This window comes from Delphinapterus leucas, chromosome 1 (assembly GCF_059928025.1).
Source record: "Delphinapterus leucas isolate spDelLeu-1000000601 "Yukka" chromosome 1, BTC_Dleu_Yukka2, whole genome shotgun sequence".
NCBI lineage: Eukaryota > Metazoa > Chordata > Mammalia > Artiodactyla > Monodontidae > Delphinapterus > Delphinapterus leucas.
The window spans coordinates 46,480,667-46,498,687 of NC_143129.1; the positions used below are offsets into that span (position 1 = coordinate 46,480,667).

At 41.2% G+C, this 18,021-nt stretch overlaps 1 protein-coding gene across 3 annotated transcripts in view; it reads left to right on the forward strand.

The window, feature by feature from the left end:
- DTL (denticleless E3 ubiquitin protein ligase adapter) overlaps positions 1 to 7,506 on the forward strand; it is a 38,159-nt gene extending 30,653 nt beyond the window's left edge. For 2 of the 3 annotated variants that reach the window (XM_089909442.1, XM_089909451.1), the window contains exons 14-16: positions 4,349 to 5,181; positions 6,112 to 6,207; positions 7,396 to 7,506. In XM_089909442.1, the coding sequence (XP_089765568.1) occupies positions 4,349 to 5,181; positions 6,112 to 6,207; positions 7,396 to 7,494 (1,028 nt within the window). In that variant the 3' untranslated portion in view covers positions 7,495 to 7,506. The remainder of the gene's footprint in view (positions 1 to 4,348; positions 5,182 to 6,111; positions 6,208 to 7,395) is intronic. The other variant, XM_022593282.2, reaches the window with a different exon arrangement.
- Positions 7,507 to 18,021: the final 10,515 nt, after the last annotated feature.

An 18,021-nucleotide genomic window follows, 5' to 3' on the forward strand; every position in this document is an offset into this window, starting at 1 on the left:
TAGATGGAAAAGAGAATAGGTCTGGGGTCTGAGCCTTGGAACATCCTAATATTTAGAAATTGGAGAGGTGAAGGAGCAGGTACAACCTGAGAAGTAAGAGAAAAACCAGGAGAGTATTGTGTAAACTAAGAGAGGTCAGATGTTTTTGGCATGCAATGTACGATGAAGGCTAAAAACTGACCTTTAGATTTGGCAGTGCGGGCAACCTTAGTGAGAGCAGTTTTTGGTGGTGTGTTGGTGGCCTCATTAGTGTTGTTCAGGAGGATGGGAGAAGAGAAGGCTCTTTCAAGGAGTCTTCCTAGAAAGGAAAGAAGAGAGATGAAGTGGTAGCTGAAGGAGGAAGCTGTGTTGAAGTTTGTTTTGATTTTGTTTTGTTGTTTTGTTTTGTTTTGTTTTGTTTTTTGTGGTACGCGGGCCTCTCACTGTTGTGGCCTCTTCCGTTGCGGAGCGCAGGCTCAGCAGCCGTGGCTCACGGGCCCAGCCGCTCTGTGGCATGTGGGATCTTCCCGGACCGAGGCACGAACCCGTGTCCCCTGCATCGGCAGGCGGACTCTCAACCACTGCGCCACCAGGGAAGCCCCTTGTTTTGTTTTTAATGAGAATATAGCATTTTGTATGTGATTGAAAGGATCCTATAGTGAAGGGGAAAATCAATGCAGGGAAGTTTGCTGGACCAGTGTCCTCGAGTGAGGGGATGATATCTAATATACATGCTGAAGTGTAGTCCTTTGTCAGGGGTGTGGATAGTTCATCCATAGTAACCAGAAGGCAGAAATATAGGCACAGTGAAGGTAGGTGGATAAATGGGACGGTCAGAACTTGCAGAAGTTTCCAACTGTTCTGACAGCTTCTATTTTCTTAGATAGGAATGAGGATCATCAACTGAGAATAAGGATGAGGGGTGGAAGTGATAGAGATTTGAGGAGAGAAAAGAAAGTCTGGAATAGTCATATAGAGAATAGAAGAGTAAATGGACCAGGGAAATATGATGTTGGGCATAAGAGTCAACCTAAGGCTAGCACTCACTCATTGAAAGTGAGCAGTCAGCATGGTTGTGCGTCTGCTGCACAGGTACAGGTACACTGTAGGTGGAAAGTTGGTTTTAACCAGTCATATGGTTTGTTTGTTTGTTTTTTAATTTTTTTCAGTAATTTAATGTTTTATTTATTTTTGGCTGCATTGGGTCTTTGTTGCTGCGCGTGGGCTTTCTCTAGCTGCGGTGAGCAGGGGCTACTCTTCGTTGCGGTGCGTGGGCTTCTCATTGCGGTGGCTTCTCTTGTTACGGAGCACGAGCTCTAGGCTCACGGGCTCTAGGCACCCAGGCTTCAGTAGTTGGGGCATGCAGGCTCAGTAGTTGTGGCGCATGGGCTTAGTTGCTCCGTGGCATCTTCCCGGACCAGGGCTCGAACCTGTGTACCCTGCCTTGGCAGGTGGATTCTTAACCACTGTGCCACCAGGGAAGTCCCTCTGCTGCCTTGTCTTTATATGTATTTTTTGCTCCCTAATTTTGAAAAACAAAAATGAATTATATGAGGAAAAAGCCATCAGCATCGCCACCACTCATACAAAATTTCAGTTAACATTTAGAGTTATTTTTTGAGATTTTACTCCCTTATCCATAGAGACTTTCTTGTTAACAGTCATAGTTATACTACAGATATATTTGGATTTCTTGAGGATTTTTTTCACTGAACATGATATTCTAAGCACTTTCCGTGTTATCTTTTTAGCAAAACATTTTGAATCATCCCCTGGGTAAATGTTCCAGTTTACCTAGCTATTCTTTCTTTTGTAGTTGGACATCTTATTTCCAATGTTTTGTGGGAAAAAATTTTTTTCTGAATTTAGGGTCCCCATCTCCCATTAAAATAGATTCCCAGAGGTGGAATTTCTGTGTTAATGGCTATAAACATTATAACATTTTTGATGAAAATTATGTTTCTTTTAACTAGGTGTTTTTGTTTTTTTAAGATTTTTTTGACATGGACCATTTTTAAAGTCTTTATTGAATTTGTCACAGTTTTGCTTCTGTTTTATGTTTTTTGGTTTTTTGGCCACAAGGCATATGGGATCTTAGCTCCCCGAACAGGGATCGAACCTGTACCCCCCGCGATGAAAAGCGAAATCTTAATCACTAGACCACCAGGGAAGTCCCTAACTAGGTGTTTTTAGTGTGTCATTAATTATTCTTAGTTTTGGAGGTCAAGTCACAAAAAAGTTACATACGTTGACCAAATTTGTACCATACTAATAACATTTAGCCATTATTGAATATTAATACAGTTGTTCTAAGGACCTACTTGGATTATCTCATTTAATTCCCCAAACAACCGAAACTGAAACTCAAGGAACTTAGGCTTGCCTAAGATCACACAGCTGTGAAGTTGTAGTAGAATCAGAGTTCAGACCCTTGCAGTCTGATTCTAAAGCTCATGCTTGGAAACACCTTGCAGTACTGCCTCCTTTAACCCAGCACAGCAAAGCGAAGTTCAAACTAAGCCTGGACCAGGAGCTAGACCTAGATTTCTCTGTCTCTGGGTGATGCTAGAGTTAACTCTGAAGAGCACTACAGAGCAACAACCTGACGCAAGGGCCAAAGGCTGGTGCACTGGCCATTCGGCCCTGTAAGCCAACCTGCAGCAATGGATTGGCTGCTGCTAATCACACTGCCATTTTGAAAATTATGTCCCTATGCTTTCCCAAGCCTCTAATTGCCACCCCAACCCTTCACTGCTGTCCTGGACTGCCTGCCTTCTCTTCTGGCCCTTTTAACCTAGTAACTAGAAGGCTTTAAATCCCAAGGCGCAGCCCCTTTTACCTTGTCCTACTTTTCGCAGTCAGCACCTGCTCTGTTGTTTACTATTCTTTCACTGTTTCAGCCAGAGATTTCATAGCACCGTCAGGGCGAATGGTTCTCTGCCTTGTCTGTGCATCATAGCCACTTGTGGAACTTTTTAAAAGTTTGTCTCCAGAAATTGTTCAGTAGGCCTGGGGTAGGGGCCAAGTACCTGTATTATTATAAAGCTCCACATTAAGTCCGCTATGCAGCCAGATTGAGAACCTCTGGTCAAGTATTACTAAGTGACAAAAATGGTTATCTTAAAGAGAAGGAAACCTTACCTGTTCTATCTCAAGTGCTTGCTGTAGTCTTTTTTTTTTTTATAACTTTCTTTTTAATTTATTTTTGGCTGTGTTGTGTCTCTGTTGCTGCGCCCGGGCTTTCTGTAGTTGCAGCGAGTGGGGGCTGTTCTTCTTTGCAGAGCACTGGCTCTAGGCGCAAGGGCTTCAGTAGTTGTGGCATGCGGGCTCAGTAGTTGTGGCTCGCAGGCACTAGAGCTCAGGCTCAGTAGTTGTGGTGTAAGGGCTTAGTTGCTCCACAGAATGTGGGATCTCCCCGAACCAGGGCTCGAAACCGTGTCCCCTGCATTGGCAGGCGGATTCTTAACCACTGCGCCACCAGGAAAGTCCCAGTTTTTAAGAATTTGCCTGAAGTATTTGTCATTGCCTGTAAACAAGGGACAGGACACATAGAGAAGAGTTCTATCCACTATTTGATTTGCTTTACAGAGAGCGTGCATTGAGTTTCTGAAATGTTCTTTGACATTCTTTGGCTTGTGGAAAATCATAAATTGTAAATTAAGGTGGAAAGCCACATGAGGCCTGATAACAAGTAATTGATGGAATTACTTCTTATGGAGATTAAAAATCTCCATTTAATAGATATGGAAACCGAGGCAGAGGTGAACGGTTGTACCAAGTCACATAGTGATTGTGCCAGATTGTAGACCTGTATGCTCCTTAGTGTACGGTGCCTCTCTGCCCTGTGCTCAGAAGTATACACAGGAATGCTAATGGCAACTTTACTTATGAAAACAAAATATCATTAACAACCCTAATGTCTTACTGTTACCTTAGGATACTTTGTAGCTGTTAAAAGTGATATAAATCTGTATTAATGTGGGAAATGTTCATGATATGTTATGAAGCAGGTTACTAAATATTTGGTACATCATGGTCCCATTTTGGTGTAGAAAAAGATGTATTATATCACATGCACAAGTATAGAAAAAACATTAAAAGTGGTTCACTTGGATGCTGTTAAGTTTTTCTGTAATTTCTAGATTTTTACAAGTATGTGTTTTACAGCAGGGTGTTTGGGGGGCTGGCAGTTAGGAAAAGGGAAGGAAAATGCTAAAAGGGTCCAGTAAGAATCAAATGACTTATGTGATCTGTTCACTGGGAAATCAACCCCTGGATGATTAAGTTAGCTATAATTTTCCTTGATGAGAACTTGGGGGTATTCTATGGCTTTCACTTCTGATTTTTGTGACCCTCTTTTCTTTTTCAGTAACAGTGACAAGTAGCCAGAGTACTCCTGCCAAAGCCCCCAGAGTAAAGAGCAGTCCATGCATTTCCTCCCCGTCATCAGCAGCTTGTGCTCCAAGCTGTGCTGGAGACCTCCCTCTTCCTTCAAATACTGCCACATTCTCTCTTAAAACCCCTCCTGCCAAGACCCGATCTCCCATCAGCAGAAGAGGCTCCGTGTCCTCTGTCTCTCCCAAGCCACCCTCATCTTTCAAGATGTCCATTAGGAACTGGATGACCCGGACACCTTCCTTATCACCACCCATGACTCCACCTGCTTCTGAGACCAAGATCATGTCTCCAAGAAAAGCCCTTATACCTGTGAGCCTGAAATCATCCCAAGCAGTGACTTGCTCTGAGTCTAGAAATAGAGTAAAGAGGAGGCTAGACTCAAGTTGTCTGGAGAATGTGAAACAAAAGTGTGTAAAGAGTTGCAACTGTGTGACTGAGCTTGATGACCCAGTTGAAAAGCTTCATTTGGATCTGTGCTGCCTTGCTGGTAACCAGGAAGACCTTGGTAAGGACTCTCTAGGTCCTACCAAACCAAGCAAGATTGAAGGGACTAGTATGAGTGTCACAGAGCCTCCTTCTCCTGCCAGTCCTTATGCTTCAGAAGGCTGTGGAACGCTACCTCTTCCTTTGGGATCTTGTGGAGAAGGCTCTGAAGTGGTAGGCAAAGAGAATAGCTCCCCAGAGAATAAAAACTGGTTATTGGCCATGGCAGCCAAACGGAAGGCTGAGAATTCGTCTCCACGAAGTCCATCATCCCAGACCCCCAACCCTAGGAGGCAGAGTGGAAAGACTTCTCCAGGCCCGGTAAGTTGGCAGTGGTAGAAGATGCATTTCCCAACTTGGCCAGGGCAGGCACAGATCTCTTCTCAAAAGTCAGAATGCTTTTTTTTTTTTTTTTTTTTTTTTTAAAGTAAATCTATTTATTCCTAGGATTGCCAGATTTAGCACATAAAAATGCAGGACAAATATTTGTGGGACATATTTATACTAAAAGTTTTTCATACTAAAAGTTATTTGTTGCTTGAAATTCAAATGTAGCTGGGTATGTCCTGTATTTTATCTGGCAATCCTATTTACTTCCATTAAAATCCCATCTGTCGGGCTTCCCTGGTGGCGCAGTGGTTCAGAGTCTGCCTGCCTATGCGGGGGACACGGGTTCGTGCCCCAGTCCGGGAGGATCCCACATGCCGCGGAGCAACTAGGCCCGTGAGCCATGGCCGCTGAGCCTGCGCGTCCGGAGCCTGTGCTCCGCAACAGGAGAGGCCACAACAGTGAAAGAGACCCGCGTACCACAAAAAAAAAAATCCCATCTGTCAAGGTCCATACCCCTCAGCCCCATTGCCTGATTCATCAAAGACTTCTTCATCCTCCAGGATGTCAATTCAAAAATATCTTCCCTTTCCTTTGTTTGACATTATTCCCTCCCCTACCCCCCAGCCCCTGCAGCCTCTTTTCATAGATTCTCTCCCCTTTTTATAGACAAAGCTGTAATTCATGGACAAGTTGCCAACATCCATAAATAGATTTTCAATATGTAATTACAGCTTATAATTATTTAAAGCAAAATTAAGATACTTACAAAGCAATTTAAGTGAAGAATCCTTCTAGATTTTTATGATTTTTCCCCAGTCTTTTACGATCATCTTGCTCACACTGGTATTTTTGGCAACTCACCTGTATCTGCCTTTTTTTAAACATTCAGTTTAACTTTACTTATCTTTTTATTTAACTTAGATAATTTCAAAAACAGATATTGCTGGCAGAAATAGCTTTGTGAACCTTGAAAACCAAGTGACTCATGGTGGAGGCAGAAGTAGCTGTGAGCATTGGGTGAGCTATGGGCTCCACTCAAAGGGAATAGAAAGCTTCTGCTACTCAGTTTGCAAGTTAAGGATGGAGGTGGGTTAAGGAAGTTTCTCCTGTAGTTCATAGTAGCTCTTTCTCTGTGTTACGGAGAAGGTGGAAGAACGATTGAAACCCAATTTAGAAATCATGATCAGTAACATCTGCCCATTTAAAGGGCAGAAGCTAGATAACCTTAGGCCAGTTCTAGTTTAATAAGTGTTCATATCCCCCTCCTACTGTCATGAAGCCTATCCCATAATTTTAGGAAAGATAAACTAGAAGTTTTTGGGGTTTTTTTTGGCTTAAACAACAGACATTTATTTCTCACAGTTCTGGAAGCTGGGAAGTCCAAGATCAAGGTGCTATTCTCATCCTGGTGAGGGTCCATTTCTTGGCTTGCAGATGAGTTGTCTTATTGCTATATCATCATATGGTGGAGGTAGAAATATTTTAAAGATTACTTCAAACACAAATTCCAAGACCTGCTACAGAATATTAAAAAAAAAAAAAACTATAAGTAGTCTTTCCTTTTTTCTCTCAAAATTATCCCTGTAGTTGATCTTTGCCCCTAGCTAAAATTCCTATTATTATAGGAATTTTATTTCAGGGAGCTAGTCCGAGCTATGTGTTAGCAGAAAAGCAATTTCAATAAAAAATTGTTTTCATGAATGTGTACACCTTAAAGGCTTTAAAAAATAGTGTGCCGGTCCAAGATATTTCTGGCTTTATAATTTCAATCTTTGAAGCTTACGTTTCTTTAAAATAATTTTTTTCTTTATGTACATGTTGATAATGTAGACTTCAGAAAAGGGTAGTATCTGCCATTTGAATACCTATCTCGTTTGTAAATTTGGGAGGGTGATTTACTCACGTATTTCAGAGAGGATGGTAATTGTAACCTCTTTGGTTCCTATTACGAGGCTTAACTGGCAATATTTTCTGTTCACGTGAAAAATCTGTTTCCTCCTTCCTTGCATGCTGCCTTAAATTTTTCTGTATTTAGTACAAATCAACCAAAAGAGACATTGCCATCAAAGTATTTGAGACTGAAATCTGACTAAATAAGCAAATTTCTAGGCATCCTAACTTAAAATACCCTTAGTGATAACTTGCTGAGGTAACAGCTGAACTTTGTCTTAGAAAATCTTTAGAATCTAAACTTTCTTCTTCTAGGTCACCATTACTCCCAGCTCCATGCGGAAAATCTGTACATATTTCCATAGAAAGTCCCAAGATGGCTACTGTAGTCCAGAACAGTCAACAGAATTATAGATTCTCATCTGAGTGAGTTAACTGAACTTTGACCCATTAAAACAAGATAAAAAATTCAACAGAGTGACTCTGTAACTCTGGTTTTAAGAAAGCTACCGTTTTTTCCTTTTTAGAGAAAATCCTTTCAACTCCGAAATTTACCTAGCCTGGTTCTACTGCCATGGTGTACCGTGCAGCTTCCTCGGAATGAATGCTGTGTTTAAATTTCATAAAGTAAGTTTGTCACTGTGTAACATTTTGAATGAGTAGCCTTTACTTTTTAAATTATGCATCCTCCCTACAATAATGACATCCCATGTCATAGAGGCAAAAAAACAAGTGTTGTCTCTCGTTACTCTGAAACTTTCTGGGCACAGTGGAAAGTATCTGCAGGCCACAGCAGGAGGCCTGTCTGTGAAGGTCAGCTGCTGAAGAGGACCCTGGGTCTCTGCTGCTTCCAACAAATACAGTTTCATATAAAATATATATAATCTTTTCACTACATTTTTGTGGGTTTTTTTAAGTATGTAGTAAAATGTGATGTTTAGATAAGCAAATTTATATTCATTCAGTGTTAAAATACAATCTCAAGTTAAAATCATCTTTATTTTAAAAGCAGTGATAAATATCAGCTCGTTGGAGAAACTTGGAGAACACTAGAAATGTTTGTCTTTTTTCCCCCCGTATATATCTCCCACATGAGATCTAAGGTTCTCATATTTTTACCAAGCAATCTACTGTTTCCAACCCAACATCACGTTCTAGAAGAGGTTATAGTTTTTGCCATTTACTGGAGGAAGATGTTTATAGAATCAGTAGTCACTGAAGCTGGAGTTTGAATTCAGTCTTCAGTTCTCTAGGGGCTGCTACTTTTTTAAAAAATAAGTCATCAGATTTTAAGAAAAAGTAATGATTTTTTATTGATATTTTTATAAAAGTAGGTAGTTCTTAACTGAAAATCCAGAACCTAAAGAGTAAATCTTGACTTTAACTTGATTTTTTGGATTCTCTTTATATACGAAAAAGCAATGATCTTCTAGTAGAGCCCTGAGCCAAACATCATAGAATTTTCTCTAGGTATTTAATAGAGAGAGTGTACAGACTGACTCTCAGTTAATAGTGTGCAAAATATCTTGAGTATCCCTTACCTTAACAGTTACGTATCAATCAGCTTCAAATGAACCATTGTTTTATATTTTAGCCCTTTGTAACCTCATAGAAACAAGCTCCGTGTACTTCTATGTACTATGTCCTTGGAAGGGAGTCCCCTTCCAGTCATGAAACTTGATTCATTTTATCCACATCCCTGAGGACTGTGTAGACTTTATTCATACTTTTGTCGTCATTTTAAAATCTATTCTTAATGATAACTCTTTAATTCCTTTGATTGTTATAAACGAAGGTGTAACAACAAGAACTGCATGGGTCAGTTAAGCCTGGGTTCTCCTGGTTTTATCCAAGGAGAAAGGTAAATAAAGGAAAGCCACAGAAATGCTATTTTCGAAACAAAGTATGCCGTAGCATTAACTGAATATTTAAGAACTCTACTTATATTTGATGTTTGATTTTTGTGTGTTTGTGGGAAGGTGTTATTTATGACCAATACCTGCCAATAATGCAATCTATCTTTCTTGATTTGAAAGCCAGTGGGGAAAAGGATCCATAAAAAAGAGAACTAAAGTAGGTGGTTTTCTTCTTTGTATCCCTGCTCATCTGACAGTTTCTGCTGAGTAAAATTGGGGATAAATGTGGCTGTCAGAAACTGTGCTGAGAGTCTACTGAGTGTAACATTCCCACTTGGAAAACTAGTACTTCAAATGGGTGCCAAAGGTCAAATGTAATGAGATAATAATTATCCCTGCTTGTGTCAGTGTCAGACTTTGAGCTGCTCCTGAATAATAAAGCCTTTTACCTTATCTGATGTTCTTTTCTGAGCTTTTGCATTAACCTAGAAGCAGTCTGTCTACACAAAAGAACTATAGCAGTAATCAAGAATCCCTTCTACTTGCTCATTGAATAAAATTTGTTTATTCCCAAGGACATGATCTAGTTCAGGCTGAAAGGTTTTCATAAAATACGTCTTGCTTGATCAGACCTTGAGTGTTTAAGGTGGCTTGGATTACTTGATAAAGGAGGGTGGGGTGGTGTAATTCTTTTTAGAAACAAGTATTTCCAGCCCAGGGTTTTCTATTTGAATACACTCCAAGCACTTTTGCTACAAAGCTGTATTAGAGTTTCCGTTTAGCTGTTTCAACACAGGCCCTTAATTTACTTTTGCAAGGGTTGACTAATTAGTCCTTTAAAATGTCTCTTAATCTAGGCTGCACTTCCAGTTGGTGATAAATCAGAATCATGTGTAGCTTACCCCGTTGGGGTGGCAGAAGGCAGGTTCAGCCCACCATCCCTATCCCCAGCCTTAATAACTTAAAACTTTAAGATTTTTGGGACACCCTGTGTAGGAGGCATTTTTTAAAACCTCAACTGTGCAATATGCATGTCTAGACATTACTTTTTTCTTTTTAAGTGTGTGTGGGTGTGTGTGTGAGTTGCTTTAACCCTCACGTTGAAATTAGCCAGTGGCAATGATCTTGTATAGGTCACAGCGTTTAACATATGCTTTTTGAGAGCCTGTTGTAGCCGACACACTGCTGCTCTTAGGTCTGTTCTTCTGCTTTTCCTAGTCCCAAAAGGGACAGGACTTCCTCTCACACTGCTCTTAAAGCAAAGGACAAGCAGTCTCACAGAGAGAATCCGTTCCACACCTAGGTGGTGTGGGCAACATTTTACAGATGCGCATCAGAAGAGAAACTGGGTGAGGATGTCGTACTAGAGAACCTGAGTTCTTGTCCTCCTTGTGACAGTTCAGCACAGGTGTCTGCTTTGTAATTATATACAGGGCTGAATGCTGGCCCCGTTGAGCATCACACCGCTTCCCACACAGGTCTCCATAGGAGATCCTTTGCCTGCCCTCGGTTCGGATCATGCCACATCACGGATTAACCGGTTACGCATCAGATTCCTAGGAATTGTGGAAAAACCTGCATTGTGCATGTGCTCTTTAGAGATTGTTTGCACGTTATAAGCAAGCCAAACAACATTTTGTTGGATGTGAAGTGAGTCAAATACTTCATTAGATCCAATGCCAGGAATACAAGCCCAGCTTGCTATAAGGGACCCACTTTGTCATCTAAAGGGGTAGAAAAACCTGTTTTATTTCTGAGCTACGTTTGAGCACATGCTAAAAAGTGTAAGGGTTGTTATAGAATTATGAAAAGTCAAGTCAGCCTTTAAAAAAACCGTTAGGCAGCTTGTTTGGATCAGTATGCCTACAGCAAGTATGTACAACACAAATGAGAGGTGTTACAGTATTAAAGCATAGGCTTATTCCATCCCTGAAGCTCATCCCTCCCACTTCCCTGCTAAGCCAGGAAAGAGGACTTCAAGGATATATAACCAGGTTCTTAATTTTGAATTTCAAAGGTTTAATATTCCATTTATACCCCATTTCTCTTTAATTTCCTTAACTTGCCACTTGCCCTTTCCCGTTTTGACATTCTAAATAATTCAAGCTATTTTGTAGAATATGAATAGCACATTTCAAATGCCTTTGATTGGAAGACATTCAATTCAGCCAACACATCCATCACCTGGAAGATGTTCAATTCAGCCAACACTTATTTATTCACTCCTGCCAAGCCCTGTGTGAAGCACCTGGTCTGCAGAGTTCCTCCCTTTATTTTCAGTAGTCAAAGGAGTCACTTTATCTGTGGCGCTTCAATAGGCTAAAGTCAGCATTTGAGGGAAACAGGCAAAGATCAGATTTTCAGGTCCTTTGAATGAAGTTGTGAGCAGCTACGATGTAGCAAGTGCTGGCTAGATGCAGACTCTTCCCTCCAGGAACTTCATTCAACTGCCACTTAAAGCACCCTTAACTTTTCAAAGTAAGATGCTTTCCTCATGCATGTTTCATATATTCTTTACAACACTGTAAATAACAGTTAAAAACATCTCTAGATTGCATAGCTTTGAATTCCAGCCCTAGCTGTATGACCTTTGGCAAGTTCCTTAACCTCTCTGTGAATCAGTTTCCATGAGATGTGTGGTTATTACATGTACAGTTCTTAGGACAGTGCCTAATAGCACGTAATAGCTTACATTTATTGAACGATTACTGTTAGCTATTATTCTCATAAGGTAGGGAGGGCAGGGGTTGTTAACCATATTTGATAAATGGACATAAAGGTTTAAGTAACTTCAGTTCTTCTGACATTCCTGTTCTACTACAGTTGTGATCCTCAGTTAGGGGAACTAAATCAGAATCACGTGGGAAGCTCCGCCTGGGCCTCCAGTCTTAGCACTTTTCAAAAGGAGCAAATGGGCCTCTGAGAAAAAAAATCTCTGTTTCCCCAGGTGTTTGAGATTCATGACTCTTTCTCACCAGGTGTACATGAAAATTACAGAGGTTATTTCATATATAGCCTCAACCACTGTTTAAAGAGGCTGTGGTTTGCAAATCTATATCCTGGACTCTCAAGTAAGCCAAAGACGTTGCTCACATAAAGCCCACCCTCCCTGGACTCTCAAGTAAGCCAAAGACTTTGCTCACACAAAGCCCACCCTCCCATTTCCTGACCGCTGCCCCCAGCTGTGCTACATTGTTTAAGATGTGTTCACCTTTAGGGAGGAAGCTGCTGCTGGGGGACATTTAGAGCCAAGTCTTGATCATTTGTTGGGCTATTGTGTTCCCTCGCCAGTGAGTAGGCAAATAAGAGGTAAAGCTCAAAACAGGCTATGCTGCTGTATTAGTAGCTCTGATTTTGTAAGAAACTTAGAGTCAAACATTTGGTTGAGGAGTACTGTGTAAGTCTCTAGATTCTTTTCCCTCACTTCAGTGAGATTCTTCCCTGAGCTCTTTTTCAATGCCAATAATACTTAGTGCCTTTATTTCATCAGTGCCAAAATACCAGCCATGAAGGTTTGACATTTTGGTGGACAAACCCAACATTGAGGTTTCAGTTGGCATCTGTGTTGCCACTGCTGCTGTTCAAGACCGTGATTTCCAATTACGAGAACTTATAGAATGTAGCATTCTCTTATTAGGAGTTGGCACCTTCCTCTCCGAACAGTCCTCCATGTTGGACCCCTTCATCAGTTAGTGCCAGAGTTATCAATTCAAGTGAAGATGTAAAGGGCTGATTTTTTTTTTCTTTCTGTTAACAGCCTTACTTTTAAATCCAGAGTTTAAAAGTAATTATACAAGTGGGCCCTTCCCTATTATATTACCAGATAACATATGTTATTGAAATAACAAACTATAAATAAACCATCTGGCCTTGCTATGCTGATACGAAGTTAGCACATACTGTCATACGTCACTCGATAATCATTCAGCACCAGTCTTTTCCTCTTTTTAATTTCTCTTCCACCTTTTCCCCATCACCTACAGTACACTCAAACACAATTTTCCAAGAATTATTTGAAAAGAAGCATAATAGGATTTATGAAGTGTAACTGAAATAATAGCGGTATAGGAACTGAAAAGTTAAAATCCAGTAGGCATTGTTGCCCCGGTAATGGGTCAATATTTGGTCCAACAGTTAGTGTCAGGTTGGAAATGCTACTTCCATAAAAGCCTTATTAGATTTTTCTAGCTTTATGTGGGAGTACGATTCCAAGTCCAAAACTCAATGTCTTCACAAAGAGGTTGACTAGCAGACAAGTCGAAATGAATATTAATAACCTTTTAGTGGGGAAGAGAAATGATAAACATTTCTCAGCTTCCTAGTTAGGTAATGAGGTATTGGCTTTTAAGTGTTGCAGCTATAATTAAGTATCTGGTTTTGGAAAACTACCTCCTAAAACTAAGAAATGTAAGCAACAAAAGTCTGGAATTATACATGGAATGCCTGCAGAGCCAGGAAAATTAGAATGTGGTTTTTTAATGATTAAGAATGGTTTCTATTCCAGCCAACTCTCCTGTACAATAAATTGCACAAAGAGAGGATGCTGTTTAGAGCAGCTTGTTAACTCGAGTTATCCTGTGGTGTCCTCATGCCTTCCTGTTTACTTTGACAGCATTTCTAATCCCATTCACTTTTTCATGGTATTTTGGCCAGCTGAACAGTAAATGAAGCCAGGGTTGTGAGTTGGATTCCCAAATGGCCTATTCACTTCACTCTGTTCTGTGGCCACAGGCAGCCTGTCACATGCCTCCCCTAGCAAGCCACCCCACAGAGGGGTGGCTAGAGCGCTTAGGCTCAGTATAAACAAACTCATAGTATGTACCCTCACTACACACATCCTGAAGGCATTCTGAATTCCTGTCTTTGCTCACTTCTCCCTATCTTATGACCAAGTTTATAAACCTCTTTTAATCAAACTTATAGATTCTTTCATGTAATACACACAATAACCCAATAAGTGACTATAATTGTTATCTACATTTTGACAGATCCACATTTAGACAGAAACTAAAGCATGAAAGTTCAGTAGCTTGCCCAAGGACACATAGCCAACAAGTGGCAGCTTGTAGATTGGTCTGACTCAAAAGCCCACAGTACTAATTCCCATACTATAATAAGTCACAGAAAGAAGCCTGTCCCTGGCCCTCTATTAATCAAATATATGCTTTTCGGGCTTCCCTGGTGGCGCAGTGGCTGAGAGTCCGCCTGCCGATGCAGGAGACACGGGTTCGTGCCCCGGTCCGGGAAGATCCCACATGCCGCAGAGCGGCTGGGCCCGTGAGCCATGGCCGCTGAGCCTGCGCGTCCGGAGCCTGTGCTCCGCAACGGGATAGGCCACAACAGTGAGAGGCCCACATACCACAAAAAAAAAAAAAAAAAATATATATATATATATATGTATATATGTAAATATATACATATATATATATGCTTTTCATTTTGTGCACGTTTGAAAGAGAACTCTCAAAATACTCCAAAGACATTTCCTACTTGAGTAATAAAAAAATTACTCTTTGGGAGAGGAAACCATTCTTAACTACAGAAGGAAGGTGATATACAGGTCGAGAAGCTTGAACCAATACTGATAACGTTATAAGAACACAAGAAGACTGACAAACAGGATCAAAAGCTAGAAAAACAGGAACAAAGGCACAGAAGTTAAAATTCTTTAGGAAAGAAAAAGTGGAATAAAGCTTGCCCACCAATATAAGGGAGAGAATGAAGGATGAAGATGAGGATACACAGAGCCTATGACCCAATAATTCTACCCCTGTGCCCTAGGGGAACTCACATGCACTGGGCATGTGTACAGGGATGTTCATAGCAGCATTGTTTATACTGGCCAAAGGCTGGAAACAACCCAAGTGTCCATCTACAGTAGAATGGATAAACTGGGATACTCATAATGGAAGACTATGAAAAAGAATGAACTAGCTACATATGACAATGTGAATGAATGTTAGAATGTTGAACAAAAGAAGCAAGAACAAAGGAATGCATACAATATGATTCCTTTCAAATCAAGTGTTAAAAAACGGGATACTGAACTAGTATTTGAGGGATACATATATGGATGGTAAGAGGCAAAACAAAGATGATTATTACATTAGGTCAAGACAGTGGTTCCCTCTGGAGGGTTGTGCTTGGGAAATAATACATGGGGGGCTTCCTAGGTTATGGCAAGTCTCTGTCTCTTGCTCTTTGTGGTGACATGCTTATCTGCTCTGATTATACCTTGCATTTGTGTTTTATGTACTTTTCTGTATATGTTTTATGATTCACAATGTTTAAAGGAATGAAGATGAGATCTCTAGAGAAGACAGGCAAGAGGTGGGGATGGAGAAATTCTAGATAGACTGGATAATAACAATAATAACAGTTATTCAAAGGGAATGAGTTACTAGGGGAGCCTGTGGGATCTTGATACTTTCTATGGAAAAAGGAAAATCCCCTGTTCCCTCAAAGCAGAAGGATGAACTAAATTGCTTCTACATATACTGTCAGGATTCAGTATATTCATTCAGTTTAAAAGAAAAGAACTGAGCCTTCAGCTAACAGTGCAATGGCTCAAACATGGGGTCGGGGTTTTCATAACTGGGATTAAGCCAAAAGTTAGCGGGGGGAGCTGACAGTGGGAGGGAATCCTGCAGCATTGCCAGCACTGCAGCCTTTAGCCACCTAAAAACTCCACGCTATATACATTTCTTCCTTTCTCCTTCTTTCCCACTCTTGTATTTTCTTTCTCTTCCCAAGGTGGGTCATCAAATCAAGACAGAAATGGGACATAGAAATCAGATTCTTATTTTAAAGGTGTAGAAACTGGCCTGGGGAAGTTAACCAGTTTGACCAACATCACAAAACTAGATAGTGTCAGAATCCATTCTGGTGTCCCACTTTCTTTGCATCCCAGTCCTACTCATCTATTAGCTATTCCTCCAAATAATGTACTATCCTGCCTTTGTTCAAGGCGTCTCCTCTGCCTGGGATAGTTTTTAACCCCTTATGTCTGCCTTTAAAGTCCTCATTTTTTAAGGTCTAGTTCAGACACCCCTCTCTTCCTATAGGAAGTATTCACAGATTTTCCTAATTAAACCTTCCTTCCATTCAACCCCATAGTGCCTTGTTTAAACACTAAATGGTGCTTATCACATTTGTCTTAGAATTATTGGGTTGGCCAAAAAGTTCGTTTGGGTTTTTCCATAAGATGTTACAGAAACACCCGAACGAACTTTTTTGGCCAACCCAATATTCCTCTGTTTCCACCACTAGATTATCCCCTCCTAGTTGTCAAACTGGCCTTACTCATTTCTGCATACCCAGTGGTATGCTAGAGCTGGCTCATACTCATGAAAGCCAATTATTAGATATTCAAGAATTTTGTGAGCTGGTTGTTAAAATGTTGGTAGCCTGAAATCAGTCTGGTGAGAGTATTTATACCATGGAATAGACAAAAGCTACAAATCAGGGCCTTTTTTTTCCCCAGAGAGCCAGCTTATCAGCACATCCGGGCCCATTTCCCACCGTCGCCATCAACCCCTGTGCTTGCTACAGTGCCCAGTAGAGCAGTTGCAAAAAGCATGAGGAAGGGAACCAGTGAAAGTGCAGACCGAAATGTAAAGAGAATTCAAAAAGCGTCTGCTCAGTAGCCCAGGGAAGAGAATTCTTTGAGAACTGGGTAGCTAACTGCTGCTCAGAAGTTTATAAGGCCAGCACATCTTTGTTCTCCAGAGCTATTTCAGTAGCATGATAGGGATGAAAGATGGCTGGGAATGAAAAAATAGGGGTGGTTAGGAAATAGGTAGTAAGGGTAGATTCAAGAAAAGAGAAAGCAGTCTTTCTCCTATTAAACAGCTATGTGCTAAACATCTACTATGTGTCGGGCATTGCACTAAACGATGACAGGACCTGTCAAGCTACTCGCAGACTCCTCAGGCAGACAACAAGAGAACAAAACAACGTGGTAAGGCCTCTGATCAAGGCATGATGTGCGGACTGTGGGGCGCATCCAGCTGAGCCTGGGCATCCAAGGAAGGTTTTATACAGAAGTTGACTCTGAGCTGAGCCCTAGAGAAGAAAGAAAATTTCCAGATGGTAAGTGAAGGAAGGGCATTCCTCATAAAGGAAGTAGCACAATAGCACGAACAGTGGTTTGAGGGTGTGAGAAAGAGTGCCCTTTGGAGGAACTGTAAGTATCGATGATTCCAGTTTCCCCCTAGGGCTGGAGCACAGGGAGCACATAAAGAACAGCAGGAGATGTAGCAGCGGAGGTAAGCAGGGGTCGGGGCATAAAAGCCCCCACTGTGCCACTATATGGAGTTTGGACTTTATCTGGAAGGCACTAGACAGCCACTGAATGACTAGGCAGGAGATAAACACGATCTGGTTTTTATTTTAGAAAGATGATTCTGGTAGCAGTGTGGGAAGTAGATTGGTAAGGAACCAGGCTTCAGGCAGTCGACCCCGTTAGGAGGTGATTGCAGTAATCCCAGCACTAAAGGCAATGGACCTGAAGGAAGCAATGGCAGTGCAGACTAGAGGATAGTCAATTTAAGAGATGCTCCTGAAATGGCAAACTAGTGTTTTTTTTAGGTGAGTAAACGAGAGAAGAATCGAATCCAAGGATCTGACACTGGCAACTGGGTAGATGGTGGTATCATCTGGGGGGAAAGGGATACAGTAGAAATGACAGGATTACGGGAGGAAATTATTTTCCCTGTAAACCCCTGATGGGAGAGTAGAGATGCCCTATAGGTAGTTATATGTATAGAACTGGAGCTCCGGAGAGCAGTCTGAGGTGGAAAGAATTTTAGGAGTATTAGGTGTGAAAAGAATAGTTAAAGTGGAGCTTAAAGAGGAGATGGGCCAGGGAGAATGTGTAGTGCAGTGGTTCTCAAACTTGAGTGGACACTCCACCAGTTTTTAATTCAGGAGGGAGGTCAGAGGTGGGACCTGAAAAGCTGCATCTCTAACAAATGCTCAGGCCATGTTGATGGTGCTGGTCTGGGAACCACACTTTGAGGACCATTAGTGTGGAGAGAAGCCAGCATTTCAGAGTGATTAGAGAAAGAAGAGCTGACAGGAGTGA